The following is a 19,859-nucleotide window of genomic DNA, read 5'->3' as shown; positions in this document are numbered from 1 at the left end:
CTTGAGATTTTTAAGGGTTCTTTTTTTACCTGACTTAATTTTTTTAAAACTAACCTGCCCTTGTTGAGAATTTCATTGTACTGAACTTAACGTTACTGAAACATTTCTTTGCTTCTCTTTTTTATTTTTAAATTGTGCGGTTACGTTAGCAGTCGAAGCCGGAATAAGCAGGTGTGGGAGCCAGCGTCCATTGTGGGGAGAGCTGGAGTCCAGGGCACAGTAGGGACAGTTGATCGTGGAGAGTGGCCTCAGTTCATAGGTTCTCCCGGCCAGTGAAGACTTGGTCATTCAGCAGGTCATTTATAGAGGCCAGTTAGGGGACTTTGTGCTCTGCCATTGTCTGTTTACCCGGTTCTCTACGGATAAGAGACAACACAGACTCCCAGCCCTAGCTCAACACATTTATCTTTGGATACATAGGCAAGTACATGTGTGAGAATTCTTAGAAGTAGGACTTGCTGGGTCAGAGAATATTTGTATTTAAATTATAGCCTGTAATCAAACTGCTTTCCTATGAGATCGTATCAGTAATTACTCCCCAGCCACACGCTTTCCCACACCTTTTTTGACAGTCATCAAACTTTTATTTTTGCCAAACTGAGAGGTAAAATGTAGACTGTCATACTACCTTCAACTTGAGTTTCCTTTTGAACAAATTAAACACTTCTTGCAATTCTGTGAAAGATGTTTGTATTTTTTGCCTCCCACACCTCTTTTTTAATGGATTGTTGGAGTCCTTGGAAGAAATGCTGTAAACTAAACACGGTCACTTCTTGCCCAGAAGTCTTTGAAACTGTACCTTACGCCACACATTCCTCCATGGTTTTTTTGGTATGGGAGATACTGAGACAAGTACCCATTTTGTATTTTTCCCCCCTAATCTAAATTTATTCATTGTAAACAAGAGATAATAAATGATTTGGGTTTTTTCCTCTAAGACTGCTATATAAAGTTTATTAATAAAATCTTTTTGTCAAGTTACATTTATGCTTTGGTTTAGGAAACCAACTCTAGGACTGCTGTTCAAGTAAGAGTTACGTATATAATTTAAAATGTTCTAACATTCACCTTGAAATGTAAAAAGAAACATGAAATTAAGTTTAATATTTTGTTTAACCCAATCCAAAATATTATTTTAACATGTAATCAATATAAAATCATTAATGTTTTACTTTTTTTTGATCTAAGTCTTCAAAATCCAGTGCGTATTTTTATAATTAAAGCATATATCAAGTTTGAACTGGCCACATCTTGGGTGTCAGTAGACACGTGTTGACAGTACACATTGGCCAGCATGGCTCTGGAGAATAGTGTTTCATTTCTTTCTATGGAAATTCATTAACTTCCTTTATGAACCTAATATTTGTGCTTTTAAAAATTGTTATGAAGTGTGCATGTTCTTGAATAGGGCTCTAAATTAATATTCTTTACTCACCTGTATAAAGATATTTGCTGATTATTTCGGTATTCATAAAATGAATGCGGTAGAGTACTGCATTAAATGTTTTTATTTAGTGGAATTAAATGCTAATATCCCCAAACAGTGAGATACTATAGAGCAGATTCTCTTCTTGATCTTTTTAACAATTTACAAAGTCCCCAAAAGTTTGCAATGAGAAACGTAAAAGTTGAGAGCTTAGACAACCAGCCAAGGAGACCCAGATGGTGTCTGAGCAGGAGCCTGAACCTCGTGTCCTGACAACAGGTCTGGTGCTCTTTGTACAGCCTCTTCTCGCTAGGGTTGCCGATAGGACTTAGCTAACACTCAGGCTAAGTTCTTATTTGCAAATTACAGAGAAATACATGAATCTAATAAGAGTTACAGTGCTATTGAAGAAAATTCCAAGTTACCCTTTCTGTGACTTCCCGAAAAGAAGTGAGACTTACAGAAACAGTGGAGAAAGAACAAAGCAGTGTAAAAGGAAGCGTGAACTGCAGCTGTTCGCCGCTCATCTGAACTTGGGCTGCTTCATTTTACAGAAAGAGCTGCTGAGTTGAAAATGTGCATACAGTAAATAATATTATCTTTGAGTCAAAGACAGGCACTGGGTTCTGATGTGTTCAGTATTAGAATGAGCCAGCTTGGGTTGACATGACAGTGTGTAGCCCCGTAGAAATAAGCTTAATCACAAAAGGAGTTAACTAGTAAATTTCAGCTATCAAGGGGGATGAAAACATACTGTTCTTTGCCCTGACCCAACCACGCACTCAGTGTGGGAGAGCACCAGACGCTGCTGTGCCGGACGCCCCATCCCCTAGCGCCAGCTTCCCACAGGACCGCAGGCCTGCGTGGCACCTGTCAGACCTCGTCCCGAGCCCCGCTGCAGTGAGATCCCGTCAGCAGAGAGGATAAGTAGCATAAGTGACACGCCTCGGTTTCTCTGTCCATGTTCACTTGCCAACAGGTGGGCTGGGACTCGAGTGGGCAAGCTTCTCCCTAAGGCTTACGCCTAGAAGTGGGGCTGTTCTCTTGGCATTGGCATCTTAAGCCTTACTAGGCCTTGGGAGTGGTGTGAAGTAAGGACCCAGGGTTTTTCTCAGCTTTCGATTGTGTGGTCTGTCCGCAAGGTCACCGCTGAGGAAAATGACATCTGTCTGTTATGTTTGTGTCAGGGGCCCTCCTCTCTGTTCCGTGGTTCTCTGTGTGGGTCCCTGTGCCAGCGCCACGTGGCCTGAGTGACTACAGCTGTGAAACCTTGGTACTGAGGGGCAGGTCTCTACCTCCTTTTCCTCAGAATCTATCAGCTGTTTACGGCCGTTGGTTCCTTGTATTAAACTTGTTGTATGAATATAAATTGTATGTGTAGATGTTCTAAAAATTGTATATATACATATTCTATAATGCGCTATTAAAATGCATGTAAAAATTTTTTTTGCAAATGTATAAAATCTGGTTGTAAAATTCCACACGCACACACATCCACACCTCTTTTGGGATTGAAGTTGCATTTGCGTTGAAATTCTAGTCAGGGGAGAACTACCACCTTTATGGTTAAGTCTCCCTGTGGAGTTGAACACAGAATTTCACCATTTAGGTCTTTTCAGAGATTTTTATAATATGCTCTATAAATTTTATTTTCTTATTCGATTGATTTCCAACAGTTTGTTGCCGGTGTTGGGAATAATTTTGTGTACTGGTCCCGTTGGACTGTTTAATTAGTTCTAGTGGTGCGTTTGCCAGTTCTCTGGACCTCATGTTGGGACGGTTGTCTGAACCTTGGCAGTTTCGCTTCGGTTCCAAGTCTCTTGTACCTTTTTCAATTTTCCTTACTACCTTGGCCAGAATCTGCAGTGTAGATTCGAGCAGATAATGCTCTGTCACTTGGTGCAAGCTGTCTTCTTCATGATCCTGGTGTGAAAGCTTCTACCGAGGGCTTCAGTGGAGGGAGTGTCCAATTAGGGAAGTGTCTTGTATTCCTAGTTTTTATCAGGAATGGGTAAATAATGTCAGATCCCCTCCCCCCTTTTTTTTTTTTCCTTCTTTAATGTTTTGGATGATCAAATCATTCTTGCCCCAGTGCTAATATTGTGGTGAATTACTTTATTATCCTCGTGGTATACCCCCTTGTATTAATGGAATAAACTTGACTTTAGCATGACATATTTGTGTGTATGTTTCTGGATCAGTTGGCTAGATTTAGATTATGTTAGGCTTTTGCTTTCAAGTACATAAATGAAATTCACACGTTTTTTTCCTGTGATCCTTGCCTGGGAAGTGTTAGTTTCCTGGCCCTCTCAGCGAAGTGGGGAGGTCGGGAGGTCGGGAGGTCGGTCATCCCTCAGGGTGTTCTTACAGTGCTGGCGTTTCTAAACAGACTCATTTTGGGTAACTTATATTTCTAGAAATTGCCTATTTCATCTGTTTTCAAGTTTTTGATAATACATACTTTTCTCAATAGAATTCTTGTGTGATTTTTTCAGTCTATTGTAGCTGTAGTTTTTGACTCCCTTCGAATTCTTTATGTTGCCTATTTATACTTGTTCTCCCCTTTTTTTCATTGATCAATTTTTGCCAGAGTTCTAACTAGTCTTTTTAAAGACTCTGCTGTAGGTTGTGTTTACTCTCTCTAGTACATCTTTTACTTTATTAATTTCTAATTTTTATTTTTTTTACTTTATATTCGATTTTTCTGCATTCAGAAGCGGGTGATTAGCCAATTTTTACTTTTTCTTTTCACCATAATATGATGGCTTAAGGTTATAAACTTATCTCTAAGTGACATTTGTGCTTCATTCCACAACTGTGGATATATAACTGCTTTATTGTAAATATTTTCTAGATTCTAAATATTTTCAGATTTCTTCTTTGACCTATGACCTATTTAGGAGCGAGTTTTAAAATTTCCAGGCTTCTTAAAATTTTAAGTGGACTCGTAACTGATTGTGTCGTGGTCAGAGAATGTTATGATATTCTTCGCCATTTGTTGGGGTTTTGTTTTTGTTGTTGCCTCAGCTCCTTGCCAATTTTTATAAAAGTTCCATTTGAAAATAACATGTCATTTCTCATCATCGGGCGACAGATTACAAAAATCCAATAAAGTAGTTTTATTAACTACATTGTTTTAATTGTCTGTACATTTTTAATCTCCATAATCCGTTACCAAGATTCAAGTCAGTCTTCCCCTGTAACCTTGGATATATCAGTTTCTAGTAACGTTTGGTTTTTACTTTATATATTTTTGTAGCTATGTTATTGTACACATAGAGTTGACTGAATTTTTCATTCTTGACCTTTTTCTTAATAATGCTTCTTATCCTACATTCTGTCTTATCTCACAGTAATGTAGCTAGCCCATGTTTCTTTGGGTAGGACTTGCCTGGAGTGTTTCGTCCATCCCTTTACTTTCAACCTCTGTGTCTTCTTAGTTTCAGACTCTTAAATAGCTTACGGCTGGATTTTGTAACGGGCCAGTTTAGTGTATTAAGACTACAAATGATTCGTTGATCCATCATTCTTGTGTTTTAAATTGGCTTTGAAGTTGCTTCTCTTTACTTCGATTGCTTCCTGTTTTGTTTTCTCCTTGTTTAATAATTAGCAATACAAAAAAAAATGTAACCGGTAAGTAATAATACGTATTGTAGTGAGTACCTCTGAACCTAACACCTAATCTAAGATAGAACATCGCCAGTAAATTCCATTTGAAAGAGTTTGAGTTGTGGTTTGAAAGTTAAAAACTTTGTTTTTACTGGATTATCCTTAAATTTTTATCATTCATTTAACAAGGGCTAAAATTAATATTTTTAACCTCTCCCCAAAATACTGTAGCTTCAGTTTCCCCCGCCTTATATTTTATTGCTGCATAGTCTTTTTTTCCAGCTCTATTGAAATATAATAGACAATTAGTTGCTAGTATTTACATTGTACAATTCAGTGTTTTTTGAAACTCATTGAATTATAGTTGGCATACAATATACCAGTCTCAATTGTACAGCGATAGCGATCAGAGATCCACATAACTCGCAAAGCGATCACCCCACTAAATCTAGTGCCCACCCCCTTACACACTTGTCACGTGATTAACCATCTCCCCCATGCTACACTCTCCAGCTAACCCTTCATACCTCTGAAGCCCTTTGCCTTTTTTTGCCGTCTCCCCACTCCCCCTCCCATCCAGTAGCCCTCAAAATATTCCCTGTATCTCTGAGTTTATTTCTGCCTATGTTTTGTTCTTTAGATCCCACATGTATGTGAAATCGTCTGATATTTGTCTCTCTCTCCGACCCATGTCACTCAGCGCAGGACCCTCTGGGTCTGTCAAGGCCGTATCTTCTCTCATCCCCCTCCTTTTACTGTATGTGTCTTTTAATCTGAATGAGTCTCTTGTGCTACCTAGAATCTTAATTCTATCTTATATTTTAACTTTCTCCACATTTTATTGTTAGTATACGATAAATGCTTGTTTCACTTTATCTAGGTTAATGGTTTCTTAGTATTCATCTTGCAAGTCTCTGACTTTGATTTTCTTCTTGCTGAAATATATCCTTTAATAGTTATTTCAGTAGTTATTCATCAATAGTAATTGCTTTATCTTTTTTTGAAAGTGTCTATTTCATTCCAGTTCTTAAATGAGGTAAAGAATTCCAAGGTGATAGTTACTTCCTTCAGCACAATTTACAGGTGTTATTTCATTGTCCTCTGGTAGGTCTGGATGTTGGCTGTTCAGTTGTTTGCTCTTCTCTCTGGGGCTTCTCTGTAGGTAACCCGTCTTTTTTCTCCAGCTGCTTTTAAGGTCTTCTCTTGTCTTTATCATCCTCAGGTTTCACTATAGTGTGTTTGGTGTAGAGTTTTCTTTTCTTTTTTTTCCTAACAGCTACCTTCTGTTGAGAGTTAGTTCTTTTGGGAGACCATGGCTTTATGTGGGAGGCAGGTCTGTTCTAAACTTTTGCCTTGAGCCGACCCAAAGCTTCTCAGACTGATGCTCGCCTTTTGAGGCAGCCATAGTGGTTCGCACAGTATCTGGTGCGGTTTCGCCGGACCCAGACATCTAAGAGTTTGCCTCTACAGACTTTTAGCCTTGCTGCACTAAAGCTTGCTGGGAAGAAAAGCGGGCCGCTGTCGTCAGCATGGACACGCCCTGGCATGGTTCGTCACACAAATTTAACATTTGATTTTGTTTCTTTCATCGGGTATGTTTTTAAACCAATTCTTTAAAGGCCTGCTGTGCCTCAGGTACAGTGCGAGCTTCTGCCTGCGGCAGCTTCCTACCTTCGTTGGCAGTTCTTGGACAGCAGGCCTGCCGAGTGTTCCCAAATGCCTCCCTCTTCCCCTTCGTCACCTCCTCTCCACAGCGCTGAGCCTTCAGAAACCAACAGCAAAACACACTGAGTTGCCGGTCAACCTGCCAACAGCCGTGAGAACACGGGAAGCGGCGCAGAGGACCTCCGTGGTGCTTAGCCAGACCCTCCCAGATCCAAGGCGCCCTCCTAGGATGGGCCGGGGCACTGCCTTGACGATGACTTCCCCGGCTCCAGGGGCGGACTTTTCTGTCTCCCATGGTTTCTCTTCCACAGTGATGTCACGAGGGCCGTGACATTCCCAGACACGGCTGGGCTTTCCCCCTGGCCTCAGCTTGCACATACACCCCCACTCGGCCATCCAGTGGGCATCTCACGTGGCACCTCCCCAGCGTAGTCTGAGTCTCTGCATCCCACTCCCCCTTACCAATCTAGGCTTCAGGCTCCCTGAGGGCAGCCAGAACCTCCCTGCCATTCTTTCTGTCACGCCTGTGTCCAGTTGAGAAGAAACTCCTTGATGCTCCCTTCCAAATCCGGCCACTTATCCACCCCATTGCCAACCTTAATGGAAAGCCACGGTCATCCTCAGGGGAAACAACTGCAGGAGCGTCTCTGCCCACCTCGCCCTCTGGAGACTTGGACAGCGGCCCCCTGAAATACATCCGGTCCTGCCCTCTGCCCAGAGCCCCCACCGCCACCCATCATCCCAGGCAGCTCCGTGCGGTCACAGGCCACGCTGGCCAGGCCCTGGGCTCATCTGACCTGGCCTCTGTTGCCGCAGTGCCCACACGCCCTGCCTCTCGCCCTTTGTGGGGTGCTCCAGGCCTCAAGTGTCCCTGGGGCAGCCCCACCCTCCGCATGGTTCTGCTCCTGTGCCACCCGGTCACAGGTGCAAACTGGTATCTGCAGACGCTTCTGCTAGCCTTGGACGTGGAGGTTACCACTTACAGCAGGGTGGATGCAGCCCTGGCTTTCCCCCACTAGGGCAGAAGCCCCTTGAGGGTTTGCTTCTGTTCTGCTCGTGGGTGCCTAGGCCTGGGCACATGGTGGGCACACCCATTCTTAGCCACGCTCTTCAAAGAAAGGGAGCTCTGCGCTGTCGAGGGGATTAAAGTGTTAGCTGAGGAACAGAGCTGGGGAGTTTATAGAAGTGACGGGCACCAGGACCGACACGGAACGAGGGAGCGCCAACCTGTGCTCCCGAGTTTGGAAGCGGGGGTGTTCCCAGCGGAGCTTCGCGAGGCTTAAAGCCAGCTCGTCCTCCGTCCCAAAGGCTGGGGATGGCTGGGGCAGCGCCTAATTCCCTTTGTGCTGCCCCTCGAGGTTTCTTGTTTCTTTCTGGGGTGGGGAGGCGGTGGCGTTGGGGACCCCGCTTCGAGAGCGGCCGTTCAGCCGACCCCGCGAGCGGGCCCCCCGCCGCCTTCTGGAGTTGGGCGGGACTCCGTGGGCGCCCTGACCTGTGCGGCGGGGCGGGGGCGGGGTCCCCGGGGCGGCGGGGCGGGGCGCCGTGGTCTGACGTGTCTCGGCGGGATTGGAGCCGCCGCCCTATATAGCCGCGGGGGCCCGAGCGCCGGCCTCGGAGCGGAGCGCTGGGAGCGTCGCAGCGGAGCGGCCGGCTTCTCCCGCGGGCGGCGGGCGGGTAGGCGGGTGAGCGAGCGAGCGCCGGAGCCGGGCGGGGGTTCCGGGGCTCCGGCCCGGCGGGGCCGGGTGGCGGTGGGGAGGAGAGCACTGCGGAGAAGTTGGGGCACCGGGGGCGGGGCCGGGGCGCCGGGCGGGTCTGCCGACGTGGAGCACTGGCCGGGCGGGCAGGGGGAGGGGCCGGGGTCGTCTTCCTTCCCCCCACCCACCGCGGCCTGCTGGCCGGTACCCCCTTCCTCCCTGCCGGGGCCACGGCCGCCCCCTCCTCCCCGGGCCGGCCCCGCCGGGTGTGTGGGGGGGCCGGCTACGTGTCACCACTGCGCATGGGCCGCGGCGCTGGCAAGGGAAGAGCGAGAAACTTTCCCGAGTCCCGCGCCTGCCGGCCCCTCGCCAGCCCCGCAGCGACAGCGAGGCAACGGGGGCCCGGTCACGTTCCCCGTGCCCTCCCCACCGGTCCCAGCGCGGGGGGAGGGGCGGCCGACCTGGACCCAGGTCGGTGACGTGGGCGGCCTGGCTGTGCCCCCTTCCCCTCCCAGGGACCCCCTCCCCAGCTTGCAGCAGGGGTGTCACGGGTGTCTGTCCCGCAGGGGAGCCCCGGGACAGCGGCGGGGAGGGGGGAAGGGGGCTAGCATGCGGGCCGCACCTCCACCTGCCGCCGGGTCCGGGCTGGGCCCGCTGCCCTCCTCCGGCTGGAGCACGACTTGGATGCGCCCCAGGGTCCCGGACGAAAATCACATTACGGAAAAATACCGAATTTGGATGGAAGGCGGGGAGGCTGAGCGTGCTCCTGCCCCTTTAAGCTTGTCCCCGCCCGCGGGCTCGCGTGGCCTGTGGGAGGGCCGTGCTGAGGTGGCATCTGCGAAAGTTCCTCCTGCTGGATGGTGCCGACTTGCAGAAGTTGGCGAAACGCACGCAGCCTTTTCTGCTCGCCACTCGGCGGGCCTCGTATGCTCCTCGTACGCTCGGTCTTTCTGAGGCTTGGGCCTTGTGATCTTTCAGCCCATCGGATTTTATGGTTTTAGTCGCGAGTCTGATTTGGGGGTCCTGAGAAGTACTTTGAAAAAAGTTTCCATTGCAAGTTTGCTGTGGGGATAAAAGTAAGTTCAGTTTTGGAAGCAGAGAGGGCAAAGTCCTGGATGCTGGCGGGAGGTTTCTGAGGCCCTCTGAACCCGGTCCTGTCTGTACGAAGCGTGTTGAGAGCACTCAGGGTCTCGTTACTGGCAGAGGTGACATTCTTTCTGACTACTATTCACGGTCCTCTTTTTGCAAAGACTTTTCCTTTCAAATATATAGTTGGCAGAATGTCACAAAGGAATCTTATATTTGTTTGTTCAGAAGCAGAAAAGTATAGCCCTTCATTTAAAGACTTTTCTGTTATGCGTTTATTAGGACCGAGTTTCAGATGTGATCCACATATGTGGTGATGCCACATCTCCAACATGGGGAGTCCACAGTGCTTGACAGTGCCCTGGGGTGGAAGAGAAGAACCTGACTGTTATCTACTCTCCTCTTCTAGTTCTGTTTGCTGTGTACTTTTAATTTGAGATGTGGCTTTTTTTGCTGTGGACATTTACACTCTGAGAAACAAAGCTTAAAGTGCAGGTTGAGAATAGTTTGAGATTTGTCTGGGGTGGACTTGCCTGCTTTGTGCAGGGGAAGGAGTTGAGAGCGATGAAAATGATGGAGGGACTGGGCCGTCTTGGGAATAACTGGAGGAGGTAGAAAGGGCTTCAGGCACCCGATGGAGTCTGGTGGGAGAGAGCAGACTTGTTCTCTGTGGCCGGACGGGGCAGAGAAGTTGTAGGTTTGGGCACAGCGCGACAGCTGCACAGAGGAGGACAGAGGTGGGGCGCGGGCTCCCTTGGAATCCCTGTCCCTCATAGTGCACAGACTGCAGGACAGTGCTGTCTGAGGTCCCTTTCCATCCCGATTTGAGCAGCATTATTAGATCCAGTGAGGGACTGATCACAGATGTTTGGCCTCTGTAGAGACCAGGGCCTGGGGCCTGTCTGAGGCCTCCTGGGAACTACAGATAGCAAGGAAGGAGCTGGGCGCAGAGTCTGCCCAGCCCAGCCCAGCTCTCTGTGGTGAGGTCTCCGTGGAGCAGGAGTCCATCTGTTGGGTGCTTTCTGGGAAAGGAGAGCTAGAGCCAGTGGGTAGGGGTGAGTGCTAGCTATCATCAGACCTGACCCGAGCCTCAGGTGGGGCTGAGGTCTGGATTTGCACATGGGTCATCAGAGGCATGTTTGAAATGGATTCTTTAAAGATCGGGTTTTGAGACGTTTATAAGAACAACAGTAGTCTCATTTGATGATATCAGAACCTTAGATGTTAAATCTATTGCTCCATTTAATCCATTCAACTGTGACATTTCAGATTCAAACTGCCATTTGAAATCTGGAGACTGGAGACCCAGTGTACCCTGTCAAACCAGTCTGCAGTTTTCTAGAGGTCCCTCTGTCCCTCTTCAACCGCCCAGGGGCTGTGCTCACGTGGGGCGCCAGAGGATCTGACAGGCTCGCCCTCCCTTGCGTGAGCTTTGGCTATGGTGCTGCCTCTTGCTTAAGCCACTCACACCGAGGGCTCAGTAGAAGGGCTATCTGGCCAGGACTTCTGAAACATGTGTGAGCAATGTCAGAGGAAGGCTGCAGGAATCGTCCCACCTCCACGTGACGCCAGGTGCAGGTGGGGATTGGCTTGTCACAGATCCATGGCTGGAGCAGACGTGGGCAGTTTCTGTACACAGGCTGTGGTGTGCCTATCACCGGGCATTAAAGACAGGCCTGCCCAGGAAAACAAGAGGACTGGTCAGTGGCAGCGCAGAGGAGAGGGTCTGGACGCAGCTGTGGTCATGGGGCGAGCTTGGCTTGTTAAGGGGTAGATTTTCATGGATTTTAAGAAATGACGTTGGTGCCTGGGACACCCTGGAGTTGCAGGCTGTTCGGGTGGAAGGTCGTGGGCAGCCCCAGTAAGGTGTGTTGGAGGCTTGGGGCCTGGCTCCCCTATCAGTGTGTGGATCTGGAGCATCCCGTCCTGCTTCTGGCCTGGCTAAGTGTGGGCAGGCCAGACCCTGGGAGTCTCAGGGAGCTGTCACCTTTTACACCTGTCAGCCAGCTGTGTGGATGTGTTCCTCTGATACCCTGATTCCCTGGCAAGGTGTTTGTCCTCGCCTTGATCTTTAAAACTCTCACGTTAGAATTTTTGGAGACAATTCCGAAATGGATAGTCGCAGCCAGTTTGCTGCACCATCTCCCCTTCGCTTGGTGCATCTATGCACCCGGTGGGACTGAGGCTCTGGCCTGGGGGTGGTAGTGTTTTTCCCGTGGAACTCAAGCCCTGCGTTGAGAGATTTTTAAAAATCCTGAAGCGCCACAGATCCCCAGCGCAGCTGGGACAGTAAGATGCTTTTAAATCTAGCGTCTTCTGATAGCCCTCCAGTTGCCATGGACTGTCTCCCTAGCTCCTGAACCGTGGGTACTGTGGGTGGGAATCTGGGGGTGTTACTCTCCAGTCAGGTAAGGTGTTCTGTTACTGTCGTCGATTCTCCCACTCTAGACCCACGCCTAGCTTATCACACCTTATCGAGTGCGTGTGGTGTGGTGTTTTGCATAAAGCGGCAGGTAGCCTACCTGGCAGCCTCAGTATCCTGAAGTCCCCCGAGGGACTTCCCTCTTATTTCACAGAGCAGTTCTTGGTCTCCCCTGGCTGCCGTGGAAGGTTCCTTCCAACCCTGCTGTCTGGTGACCTGGTTAGAATGGACCCCCAAGGTCCACACTCGATGTCACAGAACCTTAAAAGTTTTGGTACTTATGGGATCACCCCCTCAGGTCCCTGGAAAAGTCACTCTGTCAAAGTCCTAGATGGTTCATATTTTACTCGAATACGTTTTGTTTGAAGCGAATGGCCTAGGACCGGAGCTTCCATTTTTTCCCCAAGAAGATTGCCTAAGTATCAGTAAAGTTTAAGTAACGTTCTGACCTTTTCTAGTTGGGAGGCAGAAGGATCTGGGTTGTAGGGTACAGATAAGTAACTGTTCCCTGGTCCTTGTTCCCTCTGCCTCCCCGCCCCACACCAGCAGGAGCTGGCGGGCTGACCCAGGTGGCCTCGGGACGGACTTCCTGGCTGTTGACCGTTTTGCTGGTAAGTTTGACTGTCCTGTCCGGAGGCTTCCTGTCCCCCGGCCGTGTGTGCATTTTCTTTCGTCACGCTTCATCCTTAAGTCTCTAGTCGCTCTGGAGAGAGCGTCACTCGTGTCCACGCGTGCCCTTCAGATGTGTCATCTGCTTCCGTCTATTTTTACCTTTTTCTTCTTAAATGTGAATAATGTTTGCTCAGGATTATCTGAATTTGGATTTTGCCTCTTTAATGTACAGCTTAATTTTCTTGAATTTAGAGAGGTCTTACTAAGTCGTAAAAAAAACAGATGCAAAAATTCTCTCTCCTGATTGAATTACTCGGCCCCCTTATCCTTCTTTCCAAGGTGGTGCGAGCCACTCCATACGTGATTGTGTGACGAGGGGTTCTTGCTCACTGTAGCAGCCCCGGGCTCGCCCAGACTTGGGGAAGGAGCTGACACCCCCCGCCTCAGTGTGAAATGAGCCCCATTTTCCAAATGACGGGGGCTGTGGCTTCGAGGGCAGGAGGTCAGGAGGGCACTCGGTGGTGTCTGGTTCCTGCCCTGAGGAACTCTGTGGCCTGCCAGGTCCACCTTCCACACCTGGGTAACAGGAGACTGGAGAAAAACCAATCCGCATGTGTCAGAGGCACTTAATGCCCCTCCCCTGGGCAGTTCCTGCTGCTTCCTGCTACCGCTGGTTTCCACCAGCACTGTAAGGCTGTCCCCACCTCCCCAGTCACTGTCAGCAATAAGGGGCTGCTCAGTTCACGGCCCTGTGCTGTGCGATTAGCTGTCAGGTGCTAGGTTCATGAGCATCAGAAGTAACAGAGCTGATAGTTATCCAGATGTCGATCTGTGTGCTAGGTCAGACGTGGTGGGTTCCAGTGGGCCCCTGGGTGGCATGCAGATTGTCCTTGCCCGGGGAATCCTGGTTCTGGTCCTCTCCGCCAGAGCCTCCATCTCCCCAGTTCCAGGGCAGCTTTTGAGGGGACAGTTGTCCAAGAACCCTCCTTTACTTGCATTCTTCTTCACTGGGTGAAAGTTGGAGTGTCACCTTACATTAGTGATTGTGAGGCAAATTGAATTCTTGTTTGAAGCTCACAGCTCATCAGTCTCGCAGATGGCTGAGAGCCAGCTGTGCCCTGACTTCCTTCTCTCTGGCCCATTCCCCCCACTCCAGTGGCTCACCGGACTGTGTGTAGGCGCCAGATCAACCATGAGCTCCGTTGCCGTTTTGACCCAAGAGAGCTTTGCTGAGCACCGAAGTGGGCTGGTTCCGCAACAGATCAGAGGTGACAGCCCCTCCATGCTCTTCTCACGGGCTCTTCAGACACCCTTCCCTCCCAGCCCTTGTCAAATATGTGGCCTTCCAAAAGCACCTTTTGACCTTGTAGGTGTGGGATAGGGCCAGGGGCAAAAGCTCGTTTGCTGTGCTTTGCACTACCCTGTGTGCAGGGTGCATGTGGCCATGAGCAACGGGAGAAGCTGGGCACAGTGAGATTTAAGACGTGGACAGCTTTCTGCAAAGCCAGTGAATTTGACCATTGGCAACTAGTGGGATTCGCTGTTCAAAGCTGCTGTTCAAAGCTGCTGTTCCACAGTTGGGTGGACCTGAATCTGGGCTGTGAAGCATCCCCAGAGCACTGGGCCCTGACTCGTGAGTTCTCTAAGGCAGCAGGCCAAGATCGAGGACACTAGTGTCCCAGAGGAATAGCATACAAGCCAGGAGGCCTAAAACGTTGCCATTTTAACATCTCTTTAAGGTAGAAGTAAGACTGATCTTTTACTTTCTTTGTTTCTTTGAGGAGCTGGTATGTATTTACAACTGCAGGACAACCTGATTTGAATGCTCTAAAATCCTTTATATTTAGATTTGATAAGATTTTCAGGTGAAAGAGCAAATTACTGTACTCCAAATTATTCCGATATTCCTAAGTTTTCTAGTAGCTGAACTTAGTATCAGTCCTTAGGTTCAATGTTATTAAGATTAAAAATTCACTGTGACACTCACTCTGGCCACGTGTCACATGCTCATTTCCAGGGCCTTGGTGACCTAGGCACTGCTGGTCACTTGTCTCTGAGTGCCTACGGGACTGGGTCTTTCTAGCTGAACCAGCAGCCCTGTGGGTCTGCATCGTCCCCCTGTCTAAATGGCCGGATGCAGGGCACTGACTGCTACTTCGTCAGTGTCTGGGGTAGCACAGCCACCCGGCTACAAGTGGTGGTAAACCGAGTCAGACGACGGCAGCCCACCTGGTTCTAAGGGCCGTCCGCCTGCCCTGTGCTCAGGTCCATTCACAGTGGTTTTTTAGAGGGCCCTGCCATTGCCACACAGGGCGCTCAGCCCCAGGCACTTGGGCTGATCCAAAACACTCACACTCTTGCTTTCATGGAGCCTTGGTTATTGGGACAAAAACCCGAACGTTGAGGGCACGATGCAGGGCGGACCTGGGTAGTGATTAGGGCACTGGATCCCACAGGTGCTCCCTGCAGGGGGTGGGGGAGCTCAGACCGGAAGTCCCGACAGGAGCTCCGTTCAGTGTTGTAGAGACAGGCAGTTCTCGCAGCCGCGCCCGGCCGAACCTCTGTTTCGCTCTGCAGTTTCAGGGTGTACCCTGTGCGGGGCATTGTCGTACCTGTGCTTTTTAAATGCAGCATTAGAAGACTTCAGGGCATAAAAATCTCTGTGCAAAAACTGCCTTCAAGGGGCTCAGTCATCAGGGGAGGAGTGGGGCGCCCAGTGTCCGAGCTGACACCAGTCACAAGGGAGGCTGTGCCAAGGGCAGGGTTTGGCCCCTTGGGTCCACACACTGAACCTGAAGGTGCTCGGCCTGGTGGCCTCTTGGGGCCCTTCCCGTGACTGAACGAGGAGATGGGGGGAGCTGTTACTCGAGCAGGTAGTGTTCTTTTTTTGACCTTAAACTCTCCAAGTGCTTTTTCATCTGACGTTGAAGGCAGTGTACTTCCTCTTGATCTATGTTGGCTGGTTCAGTTGCCACTCTGAATTCAGAAGAAGAGAGTGACCCTCCGACCTACAAGGATGCCTTCCCCCCGCTGCCTGAGAAAGCACCTTGCTCGGAGAGCACGCAGGAACCTGCTGGCGCCTGGGGTAACAAGATCCGGCCCATCAAGGCTTCTGTCATCACTCAGGTAGGAGCCAGTGGTCTTCACCTGTCCCTCCGCGGGGGCGGCGTCGGCGTCTCAGGGAAGGGGGTCGGAGCCTGCAGAGAAGAGAGTGCTTTGGGATGTGACAGTTTAAGTCAGCCCCACCCCTGGGGCAGCTCCCCAGGGCACAGCCACCTGAGGCTCCCCGCGTCCCACCGGTTTTCGGTCCTCTGCAGTCTAGTGTCTGCTCCAGCTGCCCTGGCCTTCTACGTCGCCGGCCCCCGCGGGAACCTATCTGTCTGGTCTACCTCTTGTCCCACTGTCTTGAAGCAATCTTATCCTTTTGGCTTCGGTGTCACCATTTTTCTGGCCTTCCCACCACCACTAGCCGACGTCACCCTGCCACCTGAACCTGGGGTGTTGGCAGGCTCAGCGCTTCTCTGTGAATTCATGTTGGGCCATGTGCACTGAGAGAGCCCCTTCCCTAAGCCCGAGACTCATAGCAAATGCATCCTGGGTCTTCTGCCTTCCTGGGGGCATCTGAGATGGAGCTGGCTCTCCCCAGGCTTCCTGACCTTGCTAAATGCACCATGTTCTACTTAGTGGTTCAGGCCCCAAACCGGGGGTCACTTTGCTTCCTCCTGCTTCCACCCTTTCCTGCACGGAGCAGCTGGGGGGACCCTGAACCAGCCGTGAGTGTGCCCAGCTGAAGCCCTTCCTTGGCGTCTCACCTCCCTGCAGGCGAGCTGAGGGACCTGCGCCCCGCCCCGCTCCGACTGCTCCCCGAGCTGCCTCTCTGTTAATGCCTTCACCCTTTCTCTCACCCCTCCTCGCCTCCCAGGATAGCCAGCTGCGTCTCTGATTCTTGCGGAAGGTCCCTCCACCCAGCCCCTCTCGCCGACCGCACCGCCCTGTCTGTTCCCCTCACGGCACTTGCCGTTACCTGAGGCGCCCTTGCAGTTCCTTCGCGTTGGGTCGTAGTTCGCCGCTTCACCAGGGGGCCTTTCTGTGCCCCTCTGGACTGCTCTCTGGCCTCAGAGCAGCGGTGGGGGGCGGGGACCGAGGGAATGCGCAGACTCGGCCGCTCGGCGCCGGACCCTGACACGGCCGCCCTTCCCTCCCGTATCGCTTCGCCTTCCTGCTCGCCCGGCCCTGCGCAGGTGTTCCACGTGCCCCTGGAGGAGAGGAAGTACAAGGACATGAACCAGTTTGGAGAAGGCGAACAAGCGAAGATCTGCCTCGAGATCATGCAGCGGACTGGCGCCCACCTGGAGCTGTCTCTTGCCAAAGACCAGGGCCTCTCCATCATGGTCTCCGGGAAGCTGGACGCCGTCATGAAAGCCCGCAAGGACATCGTTGCGAGACTGCAGACGCAGGTGGGTGGTCGCCGGCCACGGCCCCAGCTGCCTCCGACCCTTCCCTCGGAGGCCAGGCCATGGTCAGCCAGGCAGCAGCATTTGGGGTCTCCTGGCATTTTTGGTGGAAACCTACTGGTGCAGTAACAGAACTGGGACACCTGCCATTCGTGCTGTTCAGGCGAATGAACCGGAAGTTAAGTGTCCCGGGGTTTGAGACTCTTGAACTGAGCTTGTTCAGTGGTGTGGTAAGGACACCGGTGTCAGGCTGCCGTTCCAAGTGCAAGGCACGAGAGTCGGCACGTGGTTCATTGGTGAGCACGCAGTTCCAGGCCTCAGACTCGGGAAGTGACCGGTTCCGTAGTCCGCTGCGGGCCAGCACCGGTGCTGGCCTTTCTCGGGAAACCCCTGGACTAGTGAGTAGACCTGTGGTGCACTTCTCCCGGACAGGAGTCACGTAGAGAGAGACCAAGCATCATCAGATGTCATCTGACAGATACAGTTTCCGTGGTTTTCGTTAGAAACGGGGGTGTTTCCCACCACCTGCGGACATGCAGTCTGAAGACGGGGTCTGAGGCGGAGGGCCATGGGCCGGCTTCACAGGGAGGAGCAGCTCCACCCCACGCCGGCCAGCTCTCACCCTCCCTCAGCCCATGGGCCTTGGGCCAGCCTCCTACCCCACCGGCTTCAGAGAGGTCTGTCATTAAATTCAGGAAGTGGAAAGTGTGTACAAAGTGCTTCACGTTGTGGCATTCTGAGACTTTTGCTGTTATCTACTAGTTGGTGAATATTTGAATATTTTGTGATTGAGCACTGGACCGGGGAGGGGACCCTTTGAAAACATTCATCCCCGACCGGCTTCATTCGTCCTGCCCCTCGACCCCAGTTGCTTTAAATCAAATCCCAGATGTGCATTCATCTGTAAATAATTCAGCGCGGTGCCCCTCAGTCTTCCGTTTTTTTCTGTGAGCACCGCGCTGTTAGTGCACTTATTAAAATTAGTAGTAATTTCTTGATCCATCGGTATTCACTTCCGTCTGTATGCGGTCCGCTGTCATTATCTCAAAGGCATCTGCCCACGTGGTGTGTGCACGTCAGCGCCTGCTGCGTGTGCTCGTGGCACCTCGAGTCCTCATTCTTCGGCACTGCCCCCTCCGCCCCTTTTCCTAATGCCGTTTGGCTGTGGGACGAGCAGGTGTCCGGTTCGCTCCCACCCATCATCTCTCCTGTGACCTGGTGGTTTGGTTTAGGGGCTCGATTACTTTCTCGCTCAGCTCGTTTGTTTGGCAAGAGAACTTGTGGGAGGTGCCGTGTACTTGGTTTGGTTCCAAGATCGATCGGGGACAGAGGTCCCCTCAGCCAAATCCGTCCATCACGAAGCCTGCGGTCAGTCTTTGCTCAGGCGTTCTCACGCATCGCTTTCGGCCACCTGACCCGTCAGAGTTGTGAGTGGCGGCTTCGCAGCTGCTCGTCCTGCCTCAGTCGGTGTCCCTGTGGAGGGCTCTCTCCTCAGCTGTCACGTGGGGAGTGCGGGTTATAACTGAGCCGTGTCCCTCTCCCCTCAGGTTTTAGACTGAATTGGTGCACTCTCGTCTCCGCTGGTGACGTGTGCACCAGGTGCCCTCTGGGCTGACATTGCCGTGTCTCTGGCCAGTGGTTAGGGCCCTCCCGGCCGGCCCCCTGCAGCTTCCTGACAAGACTATTCCTTCATCCCCGGTCACATCCTTGTTTCTGACAGAAGTGTGGATGGACCTTAACTGTTTCCACCCATGGACCTGGGGTCAGCCATTTATCTAAGAAATCTGGACGTTTTTACCAGGAAATTCAATGAGCTCAACCTAGTACTTCTAGTTAAGGTGAAAGACCATGGGGTTTTACAGTCACTTGAAGTGGTTCTCGGTGCTTAGTTATGCTGTCATCTTGATACACGGTTAGGGTCATTTGCGTTAGTTTATTTTCAATTTTTAAAAGTTACTTAAACATTCAACGACTGCAAGCTGTATAATCAGGACATCCAAAGACGGCTGCTTCACCCTGTCCTGTCCCACCCTCCCTGCTGGGTGACGTCCTTAGTCTTCGGTGTACCCTTCCATTGTTCGACTTTGAGAATAGAAGCCAAAGATGCTCGCCATGAACGCTGGTCCACACCTCGTGTTTCTCTACGTATTTTTGGAGGTGTCTGCAAAAAATGACTTCCTTCGCCTTTCTAGATGGCTGCCCGACGCTCTACTTACCGAGCATCCCTGTGGTGGGCATTGGGGTGGCTTCCCGACTCTGCTCTGATGAGCTCTGTCGCAGCAAAGCCTTGTGCACGCGCTGTTTCCTGTTTCACCCAGTGTGTCTCAGCACAGGTGCCCTAGAAGCGTGAGTAGCCGAGTCACAGGGGCACATAGGTGTCATTTTGCCCTGACAGCCGGGTCCCTCCCTTGGGGCTGCGCGTACTCTCTGCGCACTGTCCTGTCATCTTTTTCTATCAAGTTCAAGTCGTCCATCTTGCTCAGTGTGTTAGGGGTCCCCTTAAAAACCCTCCATCAGTCAAATTCTTTAAACATTTTGTTATTTTGAATCATTATTGGAAAGCTTTTTGCATTTTGGGTTGTAAGAACGTTTATTCGTATATTCTCTGGTGCTCGTTAAGGGTATTACGTTTCTGATCTGTGTGGAATTTACCATGGATTGTGCAAGGTACAGGTCCGGTTTCATCTGTTTCTATGTCTGTCCAGTCATCAGTGCCACTGATTTGAATGGATGTTAATTAACCTTTTGCTAAGAGTTGCGCTAGATCTTCTAAGGGCTGTTTTCGGCTTCCTAATGCTCACGTTCCACCTCTCTTGCTGGCTTTGTGTCTGGCTACTTCATTGTCCTTTTTTTTGCTTTTGCTTGTTGGAAAATGGGCGGCCTTTTCCTTT

The 19,859-nt window shown here is 50.6% G+C and overlaps 1 protein-coding gene across 6 annotated transcripts in view; it reads left to right on the top strand.

The window, feature by feature from the left end:
• HDLBP (high density lipoprotein binding protein) overlaps window positions 1-19,859 on the top strand; it is a 62,676-nt gene that overhangs the window by 19,295 nt on the left and 23,522 nt on the right. For 2 of the 6 annotated variants that reach the window (XM_039861104.1, XM_039861101.1), the window contains 4 exons: window positions 12,452-12,513; window positions 13,671-13,782; window positions 15,483-15,640; window positions 16,756-16,971. In XM_039861104.1, the coding sequence (XP_039717038.1) occupies window positions 13,707-13,782; window positions 15,483-15,640; window positions 16,756-16,971 (450 nt within the window). In that variant the 5' untranslated portion in view covers window positions 12,452-12,513; window positions 13,671-13,706. Of the gene's footprint in view, window positions 1-8,289; window positions 8,383-12,448; window positions 12,514-13,670; window positions 13,783-15,482; window positions 15,641-16,755; window positions 16,972-19,859 lie in introns of those variants that run through there. The other 4 variants (XM_039861103.1, XM_039861112.1, XM_039861102.1 and 1 more) reach the window with 4 other exon arrangements.

The sequence above is a fragment of the Pteropus medius genome, unplaced genomic scaffold, assembly GCF_902729225.1.
Source record: "Pteropus medius unplaced genomic scaffold, Ma_sr-lr_union100, whole genome shotgun sequence".
Taxonomy (NCBI): domain Eukaryota; kingdom Metazoa; phylum Chordata; class Mammalia; order Chiroptera; family Pteropodidae; genus Pteropus; species Pteropus medius.
The sequence above is the reverse complement of the archived record's forward strand: the minus strand, read 5'-3'. Positions and strand labels throughout refer to the sequence as shown.